Source organism: Caenorhabditis elegans, chromosome X (genome assembly GCF_000002985.6).
Source record: "Caenorhabditis elegans chromosome X".
Lineage (NCBI taxonomy): Eukaryota > Metazoa > Nematoda > Chromadorea > Rhabditida > Rhabditidae > Caenorhabditis > Caenorhabditis elegans.
In genome coordinates this window covers 9,439,007-9,459,675 of record NC_003284.9, presented here as the reverse complement: position 1 = coordinate 9,459,675, position 20,669 = coordinate 9,439,007, and the positions used below count along the sequence as shown (strand labels likewise).

The following is a 20,669-nucleotide window of genomic DNA, read 5'->3' as shown; positions in this document are numbered from 1 at the left end:
TGAAATTAACTTGATTTCTTTTAATTAAAATGTTTTCAAAAACTATAGACCGAGGCAAGAGACATGTCACAACAACCTTTTTTTCCAATCCTCTTTTTTTTGGTTTGTGTCAGTAAATTCAGATTGTTCAATGCATTGTTTGGAAAAAAGGAGGATATAACAAATATAACTTTCCAATTATACTGTGTATAATTTGCAAGAGAGGAACAAACAGGAAAACTGCTGACAATTCTACCTAATTTTATTCAACTAATCCAAAGAAACATCAACTAATTATTGCACCTATTTTTTTTTGAAATGTATTGTTGTTTTGAATTTTATTATTCATGTTCAAGTAAGTAATAAAACACAGCTGAATGATATATTTTTAATCCAAATCGGCAACGGGAGCACTTGGCGTACTGATTGGGGCAATTGATCCAGAAAATGGTTGTGGATCTTCTGGGAGCATTTTGTTTGTGATCAAAGTGTTCAATTTTCAATTGAGTTCCTTTTATGGATTGAATGTGGCTTGGGAACAGAACAACGTGTCTAAAAATAAATAATAATATTAATTATGCATTTCAAAAAACGCAACAAGGCGATTTTCTTGTTCTATGAATTTTTTTGACTAAAAAACTTGCACCTAAAACAATTTTGATACCTGCCCAATATACGACCTAAATTGTTTTGTTCATTTTCCCATATTTCTAATTACTGTTCAGAATAGTCATGAAATAATTATCTTTTAAAATTTGCAATTATTTCCATAGGTGTGCTTGCAAGTACGTTGTTGCCTATCATTTAATCGGTAAGATGAATCAACATAAACGATTTTCAGAAAATCGAGACAAATTTTAGAACAAGACATAAAATAAGATTACAGAAAAAAAAAATCACCGAAAGACTACTTTCTCAAGCTGAACACACGTGATATTCCGGAATTTACTTTTGGCACAAAATGGGCAACAATTTTGACTGCTTTGCACGTTCGAGAAAAGTATCATCAAATTTTGATTTCAAAGATGTTAAAAGAAACAGGCAAATCGTATTTATGTACGTTGGTTCTTGTTGTATGTAGAAAATATGTTCAAAGTGGAAACTTAGGATACAGAAAAAATTTAAAAATTTCGTATATGGCTCTTATTTTCTATTGTGTCTATAGAATAATTTGTAAACCTATTTTTCATTCTGGTTTTGATTTCAAAACATTCCTGCTCACTGTTGAATTCTTTCCAGTATTGAATTTTTGACCTAAATTCGATTTAGCGTGGCATGTCAGATAGCTATCAGTTTTCGAAATGCGGTGGAAACTTTTTGCGGTGTTTTCGAAAAAAAGAAGGGAGATACGGATCGTCCCGTATTTTGACATAACGCGTGAATTTAACTGCTAATCTGAGTTGAAAATCAGAAGAAACGACCTTCCATTTTAGTTGGACAGTTTGAAACTGTAGGTTACAAGAGCCGAAATCCGCGAAAACATGCCTTCGGATGGTGTAAGTCAATTTTATTTATTTCAATTTCTTTTATCAAAAAAACATTTTCAGAGAGAATGCGTTTCAATTCATATTGGTCAAGCTGGTGCTCAAATTGGAAATGCTTGCTGGGAGCTGTATTGTATTGAACATGGTCTTGATGAAGCTGGATTTTTAAAGGAGGAAGAGAAAAACAAGAAACAGCAATCACTTCAAGCATTTTTCTCGGAGTCGATGAACGGGAAGCATGTGCCACGAGCGATTTATGTGGATTTGGAACCAACTGTGCTGGATGAGATACGAAATGGGGTGTATGGTAACTTATTCCATCCTGATCAGATTATCAATGGTAAAGAAGATGCTGCCAACAACTATGCACGAGGGCACTACACTATTGGAAAAGAGCTCATTGATGTGGTCTTGGACAGAATTCGAAAACAGGTCGGTGACGGAATGGTTATGTCTGATTAAAAAATCATGAAGAACTTTTTCGGTATTCAGTGCCATCTTTTTAGTAGAAAATCTATTAAATGATTTGCTGAGTAGCTGCTAAAAAGTTGCGGCAGCGTTTCCTAGTGGCTGCTGAGTCTACCTGTATGTATACGTCAGGTTAAGTTTACTCGGCAACCAGTTTCTAACATTTTTTTCAAAAAACAAATCAAACTTTTTTCACTGAGAGTGGACCATGAGGAACATCTATTGAAATAGATATTAAATATTGGAAAGCAGATGAAAACTGCTGGAAAATATACACTTTTCTATTTTATTTCAAATATACTTATTATCCTTACTAGAAATTAAGAAAATTGCCCACAACTACAGAAATATCTTTGTTAGTGGTTTTCAATAACCTTCAGTCCAATTTTGTTGTCAAATAAAATATCGAAATAAAATGAACGGAGTGAGAAATGAAAAGAGGAATCAACAATAATCTGAATGACTAAAATACCATTAAGCATCTTCAGAGTGCAAATTTAAAAAGAGAAAACATACTGTAGAGTGTAATGTAGCAGGGTTAGAAAATAAAAATCATCAATTCAGACTGAGAACTGTGAGGGACTTCAAGGATTTCTCGTCTTCCACTCTTTCGGTGGAGGCACTGGATCTGGGTTCAGCTCTCTTCTAATGGAGCGACTTTCGGTGGAATTTGGAAAGAAAAGTAAATTGGAGTTCAGGTTTATTTTAGTACTTTGTACCACCAGACGTAAATCCGAACTTTATAGTGTGTATCCAGCACCACAAGTCTCCACGTCTGTCGTTGAGCCCTACAACTCTATTCTGACTACTCACACAACATTGGAGCTCTCCGACTGCTCTTTTATGGTGGACAACGAGGCGATTTACGACCTTTGTCGTCAAAAACTTCATGTTGAGGTGAGAGGGGAATTATTCACGATGCATTGAAGATAATAATCTCAGAGACCTTCCTACTCAAATCTCAACCGTCTTATCGCCCAAGTTGTGTCATCGATCACCGCTTCGCTAAGATTTGACGGAGCTTTGAATGTTGATTTAAACGAATTCCAGGTGAAAACAAAAAACTGAATATAGAGCGACGGTGACAATGTGATTTCAGACAAACCTGGTTCCATATCCAAGAATTCATTTTCCACTGGCTACCTACGCTCCAGTCATTTCAGCTGATAGGGTAAGAGTGCATCAGCCAATTTATTTCAATTATAATTTCAATTAATGAATCCGTTCTACATAAAATGACATGATGTAGTATTACAAGTTAAGCTTTTTTGCAAACGATAACCTCATTCAGGCTCACCACGAACCCTTGTCAGTTCAAGATATCACTCACATGTGTTTCGAAAAGGCTAATCAGATGGTGAAATGTGACCCAAGTGCTGGAAAATACATGGTAACTCAAATATAAATGACACTCAACTGCACATTAATATTTTCAGGCGGTCTGTTTGCTTTATCGCGGCGACGTCGTTCCTAAGGATGTCAACGCAGCTATTTCGTCAGTAAAGGCAAAACGAGGAATCAACTTTGTAGATTGGTAATGTTGCAATTTTAATGTACTGTGATGAATTACAAATGCCAGGTGTCCAACTGGATTCAAAGTCGGAATCAACTACCAAGCCCCAATAACAGTCGAGGGTGGAGATCTTGCAAAGGTGAAATACTTTTTACATGCAGTTTATGTTTCATTTCTTAGTATTTCTCAAAACTCAAATTGAAATGCTTTTTTTAGGTACACCGTGCTGTTTGCATGCTGTCCAATACCACAGCAATTGCTGAAGCGTGGGCTCGTCTCGACCACAAATTTGACCTAATGTATTCGAAGCGCGCATTTGTGCACTGGTTTGTAGGAGAAGGTACGTGACTACGGTAGGACAGAAACATTTTGAAGAAATCTTGGAAAATGATGCGAAAGAGAATACAATTTCCGTAGTAGATTCTTTATCATAATTGTAGGGACATTTGAAAACATCAAATAAAATTCAACGAGGCAAAATTTGATTTCAGGTATGGAGGAAGGAGAATTCATGGAAGCTCGTGATGATCTGGCTGCTCTCGAAAAAGATTATGCAGAGGTTTGTGAGGAAAAATCCCAAAATACAACTAATTTACAAGTGATTTACGGAATATTGTTTCAGGTGAGCAGAGACACTGCAGATTTGGAAGAAGAGAATGACGAGTTCTAAGAAAAATTATAAGAATGCAAATTAATACGTCAATATGAAAAAGTTTAACCATTTCAATAAAGTTTAATAACGGTTTTTCTAACTCTAATCATGCCCGACCTTTAAAACTTCAAAACAAAAAACTTACCGTATGTTTTAGTGTAGTATGCAATACAGCTGTCCGAATATGTTTGCGGTGCAGTTACAGACTGAAAATTAATATTTTATTACTTATTTTTTGATTAAAAAATGTCAATCATTAAATTAAAAATATAAGCTCAATGAAAATTTGTTGGTAATCATAACAAAAAATTATAAACCAGTAATTGGCACATTAATAAGCGAAAATTTGGTAGTACAAGTTAAATTCAATTTACAAATAATAAAAACCTTTCACATCTCTCAGTTTCAGTAACAGAAATTACTGATAAAATTAAAAATTAAAGAAAAATTGAATTGAGCGTTTTGTATCAAACATAAGGTTTTTGTGCATGAGTGTTTTTACTAATTTTTATATTTAAAATATCTGAACGAACTTTGTTTTAAAAAAAGATTTCGAACCAACGTATTACGATTTGTCTGTTTCTTTTAACGTCTTTGAAATCAAAATTTGATGACACTTTATACTTCGACTTAGCGAAAAATACAATATTAAATGTAAAATTCTTAACAAACAAAATTAGCATCATGGATACAGTAGAGACATTATCCGGAATACAAAAAACTTTTGCTAAAATATGTTGAAAAATTGGAACTACATAAAGCAGAAAATTTGAACAGAGAAAGTAACAAAAATATGCGTCACAAAGGGTTTTGTGTTTATGGGTGAGAAGGGTTCGGTTTGAAATCGTGAATTTATGCAAGGTAGACGTCCTTCAAGTGTCGGGTATAGTTCATGTTGTCTCAAAAGGTCGTCTGCTCTTCACTGTATTTTCTCTTTCTCAGATTTTCTGCTTCCCTCATCATTGCCATTTTGTCGTCTTTTCAGCTTTCGCTTCTTGTTCCGTTCACGCTCCGGGCAGTTATCTAATCCATCTGCTGAAACACAAAAAAGTACATTTTCGCTTTTACTTTTTTGTCTCTATTTTTTTCGAGAAAAATTGAATATCTCCAATTTGACTTACACGTGATGTCATGTTCAAACGTAGCTGCAGCTGGAACATTTGTCAAACGATTATTCGAACGTTCCTCCTTTTTCAATAAAGTCCGAGAAGACTTTGACTGCTTCTGATGTTTGCTGCTACCTTTATGATGTGCCGCATTTGGGATAGCCCACGCTATTCTTAAGATTTTTAGAATGTTATTTAGCCTCATCTTAAAATCACTACCTGGGTCTCGGAGTAGTTGATTTGCTGTCAGAAGTGAGCAGTTCTACAGTAAGTGGAACATCCACCATTGAACCTGAATTGCTGGAACCAGGTGAGGCCGTGAAAAACTCTTCTTCATCATCCTTTCTGTCAACACTGTCTTCCAAATTCGGAGCTGGAATTTGATTGAAATCGAACATAGGCATTGTTGTTTGACCATTAAAAGCCAATGGGTCCGGAGTAAGGACCACATCGTCTTCTTGTAGGTTAATCGAAGCAATAATTCTTGCCAGGTTAGTTGATGGCCGTGAAGACATTTTCACTTGATATGAACGAATTTTCAGATTGAAATCTCAAATTTGAAAAAAATAGGATCTGACAGCAGTAGGATGAACTTTTAACGGGCAAGCAACATGGCACCGCCTCTTTATTCTTGTACGAAATTTACATAGAAGAAATAAATTTCATCATACGAAAACTACAATAAAAAATTAAATTGTCTTACGCTGGATTGGAAGCACCTTCGTAGGTGAATACATTTCTGAAGTGTAATTTCAAATAAAAAAGCTAGTTGGCAAAAAATGATGATGTTTCGAACATCTAGAAAAAAAATTTCAGAAACCTGTGAAACCTCATTTTCGAATATTTTATTTATCGTTCATTTAGATTAGAATCAAGTTTTAAAATTCAGTATTAATAAGATTCGCAATTATACGGAAATTGATGCATATTATGAATATGAAAATTTTGATCAAATTTTTTTTCGAACGTATTTCCGGTAAGATTTATTAATAAAGGTCATTTAAATTTAATTTTAGATTTTTTTTCAATACCGTATATGCACTATTGCATGATTCTTCTATGAAAATGTGGACTCGATAAAAAGTTACTCTTTGCACATTTTGTTCAAAACTGAATTCATGGAAGATGAAGTGGATGATGGCCTGAAATTTTGGAATACTCAAAATACAAATCGCTTCGAACCTTACCGACAATTATGTTTCAAACATTAACTATGCTATTTATGTAGTCTTTTCTGCTCACATTATTTTCGATAACGTTTTTTCCAGTGATATTCTCTGTCAATCACACGTTTCAAAAAGATAACCACTCGATTTTTAGGCACTCTGAAAAATCATAAAATGTAAATTTAAGAGCAAATCCACATAATGTAGAGGATTTTGAAAAATAGTGTCCTCCGCACGTGACACACGTGAAAGTCAATTCTCGGCAATGCTGAAGAAAAGGGAGCAAATACTTTAAACGTTCTCGACATAGCACATTTTTTAACTTGAAAATTGATTGTGGGATACTGATATAAATTCGTACATTCCCTTCGAATAAAGCAATAATGTTCAGCCTAATCCAACCCTAATAAATGCCATTGCACCAGTTATTGTTTGCTTACAAAGGTCCCTCCTTGTTCTGGTCCAAGAGACGAACGGAACGGTCTCTCCTTCATCGTGCACACAAATATTTATTTGCCACGGAATAGCAACGTCCATTGACCATTTTGTCGTTCTCCTTTCTGACTAGCTGACGACTTTTTAACCCTTACCTATGTGCAACATAGTTATCAAATTGTGGTCTTTCATTCGTTTTGTTATCATTAAGTTGTATAATGATAACAAATTGTGCTTCTAGAAAATAGCTATTTAGTTGGGAAAACGTTAGTCGTGCTGGTTAATTTATTCATTTCGAACGGCCATTTTCAAAATTATGCTCAATCATTTTTTTTAAATTTAAAGTTTGTTAGCGAAATGTTATAATAGTAATAATAATAATATACTTTTTCAAAATATGATGGACATTCCTTCACGGCGGGAGAAGAATTCGTTTTTCTGTATAAGGATGGTGTCTTGCCACGTCATTTCCTCCATTAGCAAAGTAACCCATCCTCGTCGTATTTACTCCGTCGACCGTTCTCTTTCTACCTTTGCTAGCCATGTACTTGTTATGTTTACATTTGTGCCCATAGCCTGCATATCGATCGAGGTCAACTGGTCAAAGGACGCCCTATCACAAACAGTGCACACTTTCCTGTCTTGGCTGTTTACGGCGATGAGTCATGAGAAAAGCAACGCTATTCTTTTTTATAATGCATATTTGAATTTAAAACTTCAATTTGTTCAAAGTTGAAATATAATTATTTTCCACTTACTAGTAAATTGTGAAAGTTAAACAATAGTTTTCCTGCAGATCTCGAAAACTTTATCTTTTTTGCGTTTCTTTTGTTTATATATCTCATTCACGATTCTTATTTTGAAGATAATTTTTCCAGACATGGACTACTTGATGGACCGATACGTCTTTGACAACTTGCCATTTGATGTGGGGCCGGAGTCTCGCAAAATTTGGGGCCAACGGGCTCTACATGCTATTCAGGTAATTTGTTAACTAGCAAATCATTTATAGAAAATAATTTCAGTGGTTCGATTGGATTTGCAAGTACCAACCGGTCTCTACAATATACGAAAATCATACATCGTTTTTATTTGGTGAAATCTTGTTCTTCCTTCTTGCCGGACTCACGTTTGCACATGCCTGGCGATCTGGAACACGATTTGTACTTGTATGGTTTGGAATTCTTGTCCATGCACTCAACGTGGAAAACCTCTGCTACTGGATTCCGGATATGGACAATTTCTGGCAGGCCCAGGGAATTCTGACTTTCTTCGGTGCCCGCGCTCCTCTCTACATCCTCATCGGTATCTACCATATGTTCGACTACACTTCGTTTGTTCTTATGAGCAGGTAAGATATGTGACAGTTTTTAAATAATCAATAATTTCAAATTTCAGACTTCATCTGCCATGGTGGGCGTACGGCCCAGCAGTAGGTCTTGGAGCAGTAATGCTTGACATGCCATACGATATCATGGGAATCAAACTTGTCTGGTGGACGTGGCACGATACCGATCCAAACATTTTCGATAGAATGAACTGGGTACCTTGGAACTCGTATTACTTCCACGCATCGTTTGCTTGCTCGTTCACTTGGATTCTTATGTATTCTCGATATAAGCTAGTTGACAAAGAGTATGATTGGAGAAAGTGAGTTCAACTAAAGTAATCAAGTAAATAATCAAGTCATCAGAAATTTTCTAAGACCTGGTTTTTAGATTTAAGAAGTTTATATGAAAACTAGTCTAGCAATAGTTTGAAGAAAGAAGCCAAAGTGCTTCGTTGTTTGTATATATTTTAACGAATAATTTTTCCAGGCTTCCGAGAGAAATCCTTTGCATCGTGTTTGCTGGAATGGGAGCTTTTTGGCTGGGAACCATCCAATTTGCTCTTCTTTACCACCCACTTCATGACATTTTCAAGGTAGCCGGATTATCCGTCTTAAATTTCTGGAACGATAAATTTTCAGGTTCATTCCGAGTACACAACAATTGCATTTCTCTCCATCTATGCATTGATAGTTATTTTCGCGGATCGCAGGAACAAAAATGAAAATTCTCGTGTTGGAAACAAGTATTGGTTTGATGAACTTGCGGCGGCAATTGCCATTGAGTACCTTTTCTTCATGATTGCCGTTTTGATATCTGATCCAGTTAGTATTGTCAGTGATGGACTCCATCAACCAATTGGACCTTGCAATGAAACTCAGAAGGTTCAAACTCCGACTGGTCTTGTGCTTCAAAAGCAGAAGTATTTCTGTACAGACAACTACGATGAGAAGTACATCGATTTCCATTGTGTGCCAGGAGGACCACCGCAACAGGTAATATAAAATTTGAAGTTAGTTACGAATTCAAAACATTTTTTAGCCAGAACCAGGTGTGCCGTTGGAATGGTACGCGGTGTGTGGAACAGACTACGAGAACAGAGCAGAATACGTTTTCATCATTTGGTTCATCTGCATTCTCTACAGCTGTATTTGGTATCAAATCGCAGCTTGTTCTGGCGTCACTCCAAAAGATCCAGTTAAGCAACTCAAGAAACGTGTCTCCAGCCAAAAAAATACTGAATCTAAAAAGACCAAGTAATGAATCAAATTTTTAATTTTCTACTTATGTGTATTTCAAATGAACTTGTCATATTTTCATAATATACTTTTGGAACAAAATACAGCGAAGTGACAGTTTAAAAGACAACAATATATCAGATTTATGCACAAAGTGTTTTGAGCATGTTAGAATAGTTTGCAGTTTAATTTGATTAAAAAAAGGCTACCGATAAAGCCATAAACAAGAAAAATTAATATCTGCAGATATTGTAGACCAGCCAAAAAAACAAACCCCCTGTGTCAGAGAAGTTGAAGGTAAAAAATACGCGTGCTACGTTTTTTAAACATTATTTGTACATCAAAAAAAGGAAAATTTGTCAGGCCTATTCACTTCATCCATTGGGGAGTTCAAAGCTCAGATCAAATCGACTTTTGTTGAGTAATCAGGCAGCGTTTGAGCTTTGCTCGGTTTCTTTTCAATTTATTTTGTAACCGTAGCTATTTTCTGATCCATTTGGGGCTTGAGACGGCAAGAGGTTTTGTTCTTAATTCTTTCAAATCGATAGTTTTCATTTTCTTACATCGTTACATGATTTCATTTCTACGACCCAACATCATTAACTGGCCTGAAAAATAATATTCAAAACAGGACATTCCAGATTATTTGATACTTTATTAATATCTGTCTGTAATCGCTGAGCAACAACACTCAAATTTGAAATTGCTCTTTGATTTTCAATATCCGTCGGATTACATGCTCAAATATTTCTCAGCAAACTCGGCCACGAGGATAATGTGTCACGCTCTCACACTCTCTAACTGCCTCATTCCATGCATTTACGCGCACCTTGTCTTACTTTTCATTTTCAGTTATTGATTATATTTTTTAAATTCAGGTATGGAATCAATAAAAAGGTTTCATGGGATGGAGATGCTTCACAGTGCTGTGGAGCGAATGGATGCATTTGCAGAGAAGTATATGGTCAGTTTAAAGAAATGGTTTGAAAGTAGTTGCTGAGTTACATTGAAAAAATGCTGGCGCTTTCTAGGTAAATTGAGCTTTTGTTTTAAGAATTCTAAAGAATATTCATGCACGCACGCAGTTAGAAACAACTGAATCGTTTCAAAGATTGAATTTTTTTTGTAAATTCCTAGTTGCATTGATGTGAACAGCCTATGCTTAATATCTCAATGTTTATTTCTTTGTCTCTTTCAATTTCAGGCTGTTAGAAGCAAGTTGACATTAGGATTAATTGTTATGTGGGCGTTCGACTACTTCGGGAAACTTTTTGATTCCTACATCAAACGCATCTGCGGAATCAGGCATGGAGCTGTGGTATGTTCTTGAATTTTCAATATTGTTATATTACTTTTAAGAACTCATTAAATTTTTGTGAGAGAATAATTGCAGTTTTACTTTCCTCGGCGATGGTTAGAAGATGATGACGAAGTATTCGATGAAATAGCGGAGAACTTTGAATTGGATGACTCTTCAATAGATGAACAAAATCAAACAATTAATGCCAAAACAGATCACATGGAAGAATTTGAAGAATCTCTGGAGGACTGGGAATTCGCTTCGTTTGATAATATGGATGATTATGAAACTGACTCAGATGATGAGAATAAGTACATTATTGAAAAAATGCGCAGTCGTTACAGGGCTGCGTTGACAGATCCTCAACACATTGCTGCTTACAGGTACATTTTTATATTTGTTATTGATGTATTGTGAAACGTTTTGAAGAATAATGCGCATTTAATATGCATTAAAGGTAGAGTAGCGCCAGTGGGAGAATTGTTAAAAACTACTTCTATGGTACCAAAATTGCCACAAACTACAGTGAAATTTTTAATTTTTTTTTTATTAACTGGAGAAAAGTGACAATTACTGAGTTTTTCTCACTTTTTGAGAAAAAGCATAGCATCTTCGGGTCTGTACAGTGTTAGAATACTAATGTTCAAAACATAATTAGACCACAAAACTCGAAGGGATTTTTTTTGAACGACGATTTCAAAAAAAAAGAAAAATTGTCACGTTTTGAATTTCAATAATATTTTTTAAACATATCTTTGAAAAATTTGTCTATGATATTTGGTTATTTTTTAACTATAGGAGTGCTTTTTCAGTTTCACCAGTGGCTCTACACCACTTTTAATACAGATAATTTTATTTTTAATACCTTTACTAGAAAAGTTCCAACTTGCTATAAAATTAGACATTTATTTTTTTTTCATTCGCATAAACGGCAAAGACAGTGAAATATTTTTATGCGCTTTAACATTTTTGTTGAAGAAATCCCATAGATTTTATCCAAATCAAAAGAAAATCCGAACAAAATGTATTTTTAGAGCCAACGAAGTGAAGCGAATTTCCAATGAAATTCAATGTGATGAGATTTTGTTGGAAAACGGGCTCATTGATCCAACAGATTTTGGAAGATCACTTATGATTGAATTCTAATGTTCCGACACTGAAACTGTTGTTATGAAAACGGATCACATGGTTTTGTTTTTCTATTTTCATTTTCTCTATATTTATTCTGATTTTGTGTTTTCATTTTTGTTTAAAACCAATATAATTGCAAATAAATATTCTAATGTACAATTCCACATAGATTGGTCAAAAGGTCAACGATTTTATCACATTTTGGAGACTTGATGAGCTTTTTATTTTGGTCTTGATGGCACCGGAAATTTGAAGAAATATGACTAACACTGGCTGGTAGATTCGGTTGAAGAGCAACTGTAAAATACACAAATTGTACTGCAAAAAATTGATTCCATCAAATCATGCAGGTACATAGTGAAATATTGTGTTAGCAAATTGATCGTTAGCTTGCAACAGAGGATAACAATTGGAACAAGAGCATACGTTCGTGCGATAATAACATTCAAGATGAAATTATAACCGTGTCATCTCGAGCACTTGTTCCGCATCACTCGAGTCTTCGGAATCCGATCGTAAAACGTGGTTTATGGTGGCTGGCATGTATGGAGACTTGTGATCTTCCAGATCAGGCTCCATGAGAACTGCTCGAGGATCGTGCGGAGTCGGGACTAGCGGAGCATGTTTCTAAAAATTATATGACGACATTAGAAAACTATATTACGGCTTCAACATGTTTTTGCTCAAGCGCCAACTATTTCTGCAATTTATTTTTTTCGAAAAAATATTAATTCGGTGTTATAATATATTCCTTTTTACAAACTCCAATCTTGAAAACTTGGGAATGTTTCCAATTTAACCAATTGACACCACGAAGTTGTCAAGTCAAGCACATTTCAAATGCATGGAGAAATTTTGTTTTTCAAAATTTGCATGGATTCAAAATTCAGGAACTCACTGGATGCTCTATTTTATCCGGAAGTCTGCATATTGGCCAGATGACATATTTTGCAGTATCCTTATATCGCATTTTGATATACGCCGCTTTCTCTCTGTCCACTAAGCTATCCGTTTTTCTCGCGAGAAACTAAAAAACATTTATTACGGGCATTAAAACAAAAGATTATAACTTACTTGAAGACTAATGGCCCGTTTGAAAAGCGATGTCGATGATTTAGATCGTTCTAAATTTGTGACACTTGCGTGTTTTGAAGTCGGAGGTCTTGCTGAGGCAGTCGAAGTGCTCGGCTTATCATCATCCGCACGCCACATACCTCAGGTTTTGGTACCCTAAAAACCGGAATTAACAGAACAGATTAAAGAAACCTAAATAACAAGAGAAATGATATATCATAAATAATCAAAAAAGAAAAAAGAAACATGTTATATGAAGGAAAAGAAGACGAGAGAAAGAGAGACTGAGAAGCTTATCAATGATGCGTCGCCGTCAACTAGCCTACAAAATAAACAAAATTTCTTAATTGAAACCAACGATATAGGGTTCACTTGGCAATTTGAAACTGTTTTAATCAGTTTGTGTGGCAGTAAAAGATGCTGGTTACCGATAGCTCGCATGAAAAAGGGAACAGTAGTGACAAAAGGAAAAAAAAGACGAGAGGAAGAGACAAGAGTGATGAGTCATAATTGTGTGGAGGAGAGAAGAGGCAAGGAAAATGAAGGGCAAACGACAACCAATGCAGGTGTTGAAACATCACCGCAAAAGATTGAAGAGCGAGCGTATGATGGGATGGCAGACCTGAACACGTCAAAACAATAACAAAATATTTGGTGGCAATAACAATGCAATAATTTTTTAAAAAATTATTAACTTGGATGTAAAATATGTTGCCTATTTTTTTAAACACGGATGCTCGTTGACATCGCGTATGAAAAAAACGTATCATAAAATCACATTTATCAACAATTTAGTTGAGGAGCTGTGAGAAAATGTTCAATCCGAAAACATAAAGAAGGCTACCGATAAAAACTTTTGAATTAACACTGTTGTCCACTGTTGTCGTTAATAAAACAAAAATAGACAAAATATCTATTTTCTGAAATTTTTGTTTCAACCTATATAAAACCAATTTTGTAATTTTTTCTAGAATACAAATGTATAAAAAGAAAACGCGAACGTTATGTAAGGAGATATTTTTTTAATATTATATTTATGTATTGATTGTAAGCATTTTAAAACTATAGGTTTTCATCAACGTGCCAGTATTCTAAATTCATTTTTCAAAAATCAAAATTTACCAACCCTTCGATTCACAAAATGTAAACCCATAAAAATACGTTTTGTATTTTAGGCTTAGAAATAATAATTTCTAAGCCTATACCGGAATTTTCGGAATTTTTTTGTTTTATTATAATACTTTGTCATATCAGACTATTATGAATGAATTGAAACAAATTCTAAAAACAATATTAAACATGTTTGAGCTTGAGATTTTAAACTAGATTTTAAATTTGATCATAATTTCAAATGTTTTGCAAGACTATTATTTTGCGGGTAACTTTAGAAAGTATCTACGTGTACCTAACCCTTAACGTGGATATGAAGATCGTGTAACGTGAACTCATTATCTATGTATACTAACTTTCTATTCATTCCTTAGTTATGTAATAATAAACTACTCGTCTTCGCCTCCTTGTTCGGCCTCGAATACATAACATTGGCGATCAGGATCTTTCGGGCTCACTGCACCACTGGCTTCATGCACATGTCTACTTAGAAGAAAAGACCTCTGAGGTATTGTTTTGATCTACACATGTCTACTGGGAAGAAAAGACCTCTGAGGTGGATCAGGTCAGCTTTGGGAAGAGGCACCTGCCGTGCTCTCTGCAGTTGCAGTCAAGGTGGACAGGAGCGGCTTCTGGATTGAAGTCGAAAAGAAGAAGGAATCATTGCTCAACTCTTTTGAAGATGCGAGTGAAGGCCACCTATGCGTTTCAAATGCTCAGTCATTGGACAATTGCACAAATTGTTATTGGTCATAACATGATCCACAACCAGGAACTGGGATACAACAGGTTGATGGTGGAACAGGCGGAATCAGTGTGGATGATTCAAGGTTGGGTCTAATATTCAGGCAGCAACGTTTTTTAGTCTGTTGGTGAAGGTTGGATAGACATCAAAAATATTTCGATTGGTACGGGAAGTGTGGCTAACTTGGAACCCGCAATTGGAGGATGTGAACACCGAAGTACCGTGTGCAAAGGATTGGCAATATCGACGGTCACACTGGAGGGTGGTCCGTGAGAACCTCAGAAGACATTCGTGGATGGCTCCTCACCAAAGCTCTCGTTTGTCATTGAAGAGGGGAGATGTTGGGTATCTACGTGTACCTAACCCTTAACGTGGATATGGAGATCGTGTAACGTGAACTCATTATCTATGTATACTAACTTTCTATTCATTCCTTAGTTATGTAATAATAAACTACTCGTCTTCGCCTCCTTGTTCGGCCTCGAATACATAACAGTTTATGACTTGAAAAACTTAATTGAAATATTGAATAGACTTTGATGTTTTCAATATATCACATATTTTGTGTTCTACTGTTTAAAAAATTTGTGTCTCGTTCACACGAGATTTCTGTCACTTCCTGACTACATTTCATTTTTTATCTAGACGACCTTATGCCAAAACAATCAATTTATGTAAATGAATGTCTTGAATACATGCTTGATGAAATAGAGCTGAGGGAGCCGTAAACGTAAAGATTTGATGGACTTGCCGAAGCAGAATAATTGGCTGGTCACGGAGGGAAATGCCTGGCGCACGCAAACGACTCACGTCCGACCTCCGCCTTCCATTCGCTTTTCCATTCATTTTTCCATTTCAGTTAGAATAAATCAAATGATGGGTTCTATACACGACAGGGCGTTGAAAAAAAAAGAGTTGAAATTTACGAAGAAGAGTCAGTGGAGGGCAATGTGAATGTAGTGAAATTTGATTCTGCATGCACCCACGGACCCCGTTTCACTTTGCTCGTCATCAGTAGCATCATGGAAAGAGTAGTGAAATGGAATAGTTGTTGGAGCGACAAGAAAAAAGATGGAGAAAGTTGGAAAAAAGAAGATGTGGTGAAAAGCAGTGTGAAGAAAAACGACGAGAAGGATAGCTGGAGAACAGATGAAAACTCAGTTGACATGGTGAATTATTTATCAGGATAAGAAATAGGATTGGTTTCCACAAAAAGCCATAATTCATAATGTCATTGACTGTTAAATTTCAGAAGTCGAGTAGTAAGATTTTGTATTGCTTTGAGAAAATACAACGCACACAAAACACCCAGTACCATAATAGAAATTCTTCAAAAATTTATTAATAGTGTTTTGACAAATCAAAATTTCAAAATAGAACCCTTTTTTTTAATATTGATTTTTAACTTGCCAGCGACGTAGTTTTCAAATATCATGGATGATAGACATAATTTGGTGAATTGTGACCAGTTATTTTCTTATACGTAATTTGCACCTGAATCAGCAGAAAAAGATTTTTTAAACATTTGAAAAATGCAAAATATTATAGGTACGTAGTGTTTAAAAAAATTAACTTCTGTCTGCTGCGTCTTGAACAACTTTTTCGAAATTGAAAATATTTCTGCATATAAAAAGTATTTTATTTAACCATTGAAATGTCACTAAAAAAATTCCGATATAAAAATTTTGATACTCAACTTTTAAAATTAATTGTGCATTATTTTTGAAATTTAATTGACTAAATCAAGTTATCATCGAATGAAAAATAGTTAGTATGTTCAAAATTGATTGCCTAAAAATAATATGGAGCAGTTGACACACAAATTAAACAAAACTTACAAACTTCTGACAGTTTCCATTAATAGAAACTTTCGGGTCCAATAATATTTCGTTTGAAACAAATAGCAATAAAATGTGTTAAACACTTGCCGACATTACATACATCTTCAGAAATATTCTCTTTGCATCATTAGAAATTCAAGTGGTGAGAAATTGGAATTGGATGGGCCCACCACAAAGCAAATTGGTTGCCACAAAAAGAGCAAATCATCAAAAAAGAGAAATACATCAAAAAAGACAACAAAAACGAAAATAACTGCCATTTCAAAAGCCGTATCAGTGGCTGAGAAGAGCAGACAGCACACAGCTGTTTGTGGGCTCACCGGCTCAATGAAAATCTCATTTCAAATGATCACAGAGGAAAATGCTCAATTTGTTTGTTTTTATGGTTTTATTTAAAGAAAAAACAAGAAATCCATAATATATTTTTAATGAAAGTGTAGAACGTTTGAACAAAAAATCCTTCCAAAATTGTTTTTTTTAACTGAACTCTAAAAAATACACGAAACAAAAAGTTTATTTGTTGTCCGTGTTCTACTTTTTTTCATTGTTATCTACCAAAACAGTGGAAAACAAAAACAAAACTGACACTTTCCCTAAAGACGAAGACGGAGAAAAAAAAAAGAATTGTGAGTTTTCTCTTCTTTTTTGACCATTAAAATAAATGAGAATTTGAAATTGAGTTTGAAAGGGAAAAGGACGGAGTGACTTGACTTTTTGGAAGAAACGCCAAAAAAATATGCAAGAATGCAAGTACAAAATAGGTGGCACATAATAGGATTATTCATAGCATTCGCACTGGAAACTAGAAGTCATAACATCAGAGAAAAGTCGGAGGTTTCAAAGTGAAACTAATCGCGTTTTCTTATAATATTTGCAAAAGTGCTTCTCTTATTGCAAACTTTTCCTATTTACTGTTTGGAGAAAAGCAATGCTAAGCAAATAAGTTAAGTTTGTACTCAAAATAGATATGTTGTTCTAATACTAGCGCACCTATTTGAGGCACAAGAAGTATTTCAAAATATTGAATAAGTAAATACAAGAAAAAAGCGATAATTTCTCAGTATCGATAATAAACGCACATTCAAAGTTTTGGACACTAGACTACATATGATTTCGGTATTTTTTTTTTCTCGGTCAGATAAAAAACAACAGTCTTTCTTAGTTCTTAAGCAGGATTTTCATTGAACCTATGCGTGGAATAATTTGGAAGAAAAAAAACTGTTTGAACCCCTGTTTCAGCTTACAGAATGTCAAGCAAAGTTTGCAATTTACCATTCTTTTTCGTTTTTTTTTTCTTTCCTTCCACTTTTGACACTATTTCTCCATCTATACACATGCCTCCTTCCTTTCGTCGTTACTCCCCTTTCTTTCATTGCCGTTCTATGTTGACGTCACACTGTGCACTTGTGCGTCGTTGTGTTTGCGTACGACGACTCACCCCTCGATTTACGCGGGGACACATCTGTACTTTACTTATTCTTGGATTCAGATATTTTTTTTTTGAATTTCACATTTGTAATTGAAAGTTTTTCAGTTTATCCATGGAGGCTCTTTACCAAAGCACCAATTTTCTTCTACAGAAGGTTCAACATGACCTTGGACGACTAGAAGGCACTCAAAACGAACAAGATGCGCAAGTTGTTGTACAGTGCATATATGGTGATGTCATGTGAGCTGACTTAAAATATTTTTTTGAATATTAAAATAATTTTTTAGAACCCTGAAGGAAAACTGCCAGACATTAGATAATTACGTTTCTCGAGAACCTCCAGCGAGGCGGCAAGCGGTGAGAAAATTTGGAAGAAATAAGACAAAAAATCAATAATTCAAAAATTCAGGCCCGAATGAGAGTTGATCAGTTACGCGCCGACGTCCACAGAGTTGATATGGCCGTTTCGGCAGTACACACGAGAATGACACAAAGATGGAGAGCTGCTACTGAACGAGATGAGCTTCTTAGGACGCGGTAAGTATTTTTTTTCTCAAATTATCAAACGAAACAAAGACGATTAAATTGCTGCAAGAAAATATGGACGGTATAAAAACGCTGGTGTATACAAGTTTGTTAAAATTATTTGCAAATTTATACATTTGATCAAAGGATTTTGCTGTAACGAAGTTTTGTCAATCCTGCGAAAGAAAACAAAATAGTTCTCTCACTTCTGATTTGTGTAACAGATTTAGTAGATTGAATGTAAATTAAAGTTGATCAAAAATTTGAAACATTGAATGTATGTAACTAGAAATTCAGATATCGGCCAAACGATACAGCGCTTTCAATTGGAGACCACGAGCTTCTTCTCAATGATCGCCTGCAATCTTCCCACACTCATGTGAGTTTTCAGATAACGTTTATGGTACTTACCACTTAAAATTAAATTTTTGTCTTCCGTTAATTGAAAAAAATGAATTTAAAAGCAATAATTGCAGCTTGACGATCTGATAAGTCAAGGATCTGCTGTACTCGAAAACTTGAAATCCCAGCATTTAAATTTACGCGGCGTTGGGAGAAAAATGCATGAAATTGGCCAAGCTGTAAGTTACATTTCTAATTTCAACTTTTAAAAACATATTTTGAGTTGGGTCTCTCTAACTCGACACTTCAAGTCATCGATCGGCGTGTTCGTGAGGATTGGATCCTATTTGTGATTGGATGCATTGTCTGCTGCATCTTCATGTACGCATTTTACCGATTCTGGCGTGGATGAGGAAGAATCAGTTGAATGCGAAACTATCAACCATCTCGTCATACATACCAAAAATGCCACGTATTTTGTGATTTCAATAGCATATCTATTGCTGGCCAGCGACAACTTTTTTTTGTCATTATTTATTTTGTTTCATTTCCTGCATATCTTTATTTATTTATTTGTTCATATACAAATTTCCTGCCATTTTCTGTTGACTCTATATTCCTTTCAGTTTGGAATAATATATGATGATTTTTGTATGGGAAATGGGAAGTTTTGTTAATTTTTCAAAAAGCCTTTTGAATGTAAAAATCTGTCTCATTAAACTTGTCATAGCAAAACAACAAGACAAAATTCAGAGCAGAAAAGTAGATTTTAACAGAAAAAAGGGGTTTTTTCAAAGTTTGAAAACTAAATTCCAAAAGCTTCTATAACCGCAAAGAAAAAGTGCATTTTCAGTCAAACATTTTGAAGTACATTTTGAAATTGATTTGAACTGACAATTCATATGCAAAGTTAGTGGATTTTCAAAACTTTAAAAATTAATATTCCGCTTTAAATTAACTGTTTTGAAAATACCCATAGCGATTTTGTTGCAAATTTTGTGTTCATTCAGATTTTTAAACACATCCTACTGGAATATTGTTGGTACATTCTAAAAGAGCTTAAAATTTACTACAAAGTTTCTGAAAGACATTTCAAAAAAAGTTACTTTGAAGAGATTTATGAATTTTCAAAGTTTGGAAAATCCATCTGTTTTTGTCTATAAATGGTAGTTTTCATTGAATAATGAAATACGCACTAAAAGATAGGGCTGAAAATGTACTATTTCTGTAACTACGTGAAGCTTCTTGTACCTACTGAAATATTGTTAGTAAATTCTAAAAGAGCTTAAAATTTACTACAAAGTTTCTGAAAGACATTTCAAAAAAAGTTACTTTGAACAGATTTATGAATTTTTAAAGTTACGAAAATTCATCTATTTTTGACTATAAATGGTAGTTTTCATTAAATAATAAAATACGCACTAAATGGTAGGGCTAAAAATGTACTATTTCTGTAACTACGTGAAGCTTCTTTTACCTACTGGAATATTGATAGTAAATTCTAAAAGAGCTTAAAATTTACTACAAAGTTTCTGAAAGACATTTCAAAAAAAGTTACTTTGAAGAGATTTATGAATTTTCAAAGTTACAAAAATTCATCTATTTTTGCCTATAAATGGTAGTTTTCATTAAATAATAAAATACGCACTGAAAGGTAAGGCTGAAAATGTACTATTTTTGTAACTACGTGAAGCTTCTTGTACCTACTGAAATATTGTTAATATATTCTGAAAGAACTTAAAATTTACTACAAAGTTTCTGAGAGACATTTCAAAAAAAATTACTTTGAAGAGATTTATGAAT

At 34.5% G+C, this 20,669-nt stretch overlaps 6 protein-coding genes across 6 annotated transcripts; 4 read left to right on the top strand and 2 right to left on the bottom strand.

The window, feature by feature from the left end:
• The first annotated feature begins 1,327 nt into the window (after positions 1-1,327).
• Positions 1,328-4,191, top strand: tba-8 (Tubulin alpha-8 chain). The gene is made up of 12 exons (NM_077190.5): positions 1,328-1,475; positions 1,527-1,895; positions 2,496-2,629; positions 2,678-2,828; positions 2,874-2,981; positions 3,031-3,102; positions 3,223-3,321; positions 3,368-3,465; positions 3,511-3,583; positions 3,661-3,784; positions 3,936-4,003; positions 4,067-4,191. The coding sequence occupies exons 1-12, from the start codon at positions 1,461-1,463 to the stop codon at positions 4,112-4,114; spliced, it is 1,359 nt and encodes a 452-aa protein (NP_509591.2). The 5' UTR covers positions 1,328-1,460; the 3' UTR covers positions 4,115-4,191.
• Positions 4,192-4,699: 508 nt separating this feature from the next.
• Positions 4,700-6,528, bottom strand: ZK899.3 (uncharacterized protein). Its single transcript, NM_077189.2, has 4 exons — positions 6,390-6,528; positions 5,422-6,344; positions 5,218-5,375; positions 4,700-5,131 (listed from the first exon to the last, which is right to left on the bottom strand). The coding sequence occupies exons 2-4, from the start codon at positions 5,715-5,717 to the stop codon at positions 5,016-5,018; spliced, it is 570 nt and encodes a 189-aa protein (NP_509590.1). The 5' UTR covers positions 5,718-6,344; positions 6,390-6,528; the 3' UTR covers positions 4,700-5,015.
• A 1,153-nt stretch (positions 6,529-7,681) lies between these two features.
• Positions 7,682-9,451, top strand: ZK899.2 (DUF7802 domain-containing protein). Its single transcript, NM_077188.5, has 6 exons — positions 7,682-7,785; positions 7,829-8,154; positions 8,202-8,453; positions 8,621-8,726; positions 8,773-9,126; positions 9,173-9,451. The coding sequence occupies exons 1-6, from the start codon at positions 7,684-7,686 to the stop codon at positions 9,389-9,391; spliced, it is 1,359 nt and encodes a 452-aa protein (NP_509589.1). The 5' UTR covers positions 7,682-7,683; the 3' UTR covers positions 9,392-9,451.
• Positions 9,452-10,245: 794 nt separating this feature from the next.
• On the top strand, positions 10,246-11,959 carry ZK899.7 (RNA-directed DNA methylation 4). The gene is made up of 4 exons (NM_077187.2): positions 10,246-10,333; positions 10,574-10,687; positions 10,763-11,052; positions 11,704-11,959. The coding sequence occupies exons 1-4, from the start codon at positions 10,277-10,279 to the stop codon at positions 11,813-11,815; spliced, it is 573 nt and encodes a 190-aa protein (NP_509588.1). The 5' UTR covers positions 10,246-10,276; the 3' UTR covers positions 11,816-11,959.
• ZK899.1 (uncharacterized protein) lies at positions 11,857-13,032 on the bottom strand. The gene is made up of 4 exons (NM_001375100.2): positions 12,875-13,032; positions 12,699-12,827; positions 12,264-12,427; positions 11,857-12,097 (listed from the first exon to the last, which is right to left on the bottom strand). Exons 1-4 carry the CDS (start codon positions 13,010-13,012, stop codon positions 12,064-12,066), a joined length of 465 nt encoding a protein of 154 aa, NP_001361815.1. The 5' UTR covers positions 13,013-13,032; the 3' UTR covers positions 11,857-12,063.
• Positions 13,033-18,104: 5,072 nt separating this feature from the next.
• On the top strand, positions 18,105-19,597 carry memb-1 (Golgi SNAP receptor complex member 2 homolog memb-1). Its single transcript, NM_077185.2, has 6 exons — positions 18,105-18,239; positions 18,287-18,356; positions 18,409-18,536; positions 18,822-18,903; positions 19,001-19,105; positions 19,150-19,597. Exons 1-6 carry the CDS (start codon positions 18,112-18,114, stop codon positions 19,276-19,278), a joined length of 642 nt encoding a protein of 213 aa, NP_509586.1. The 5' UTR covers positions 18,105-18,111; the 3' UTR covers positions 19,279-19,597.
• Positions 19,598-20,669: the final 1,072 nt, after the last annotated feature.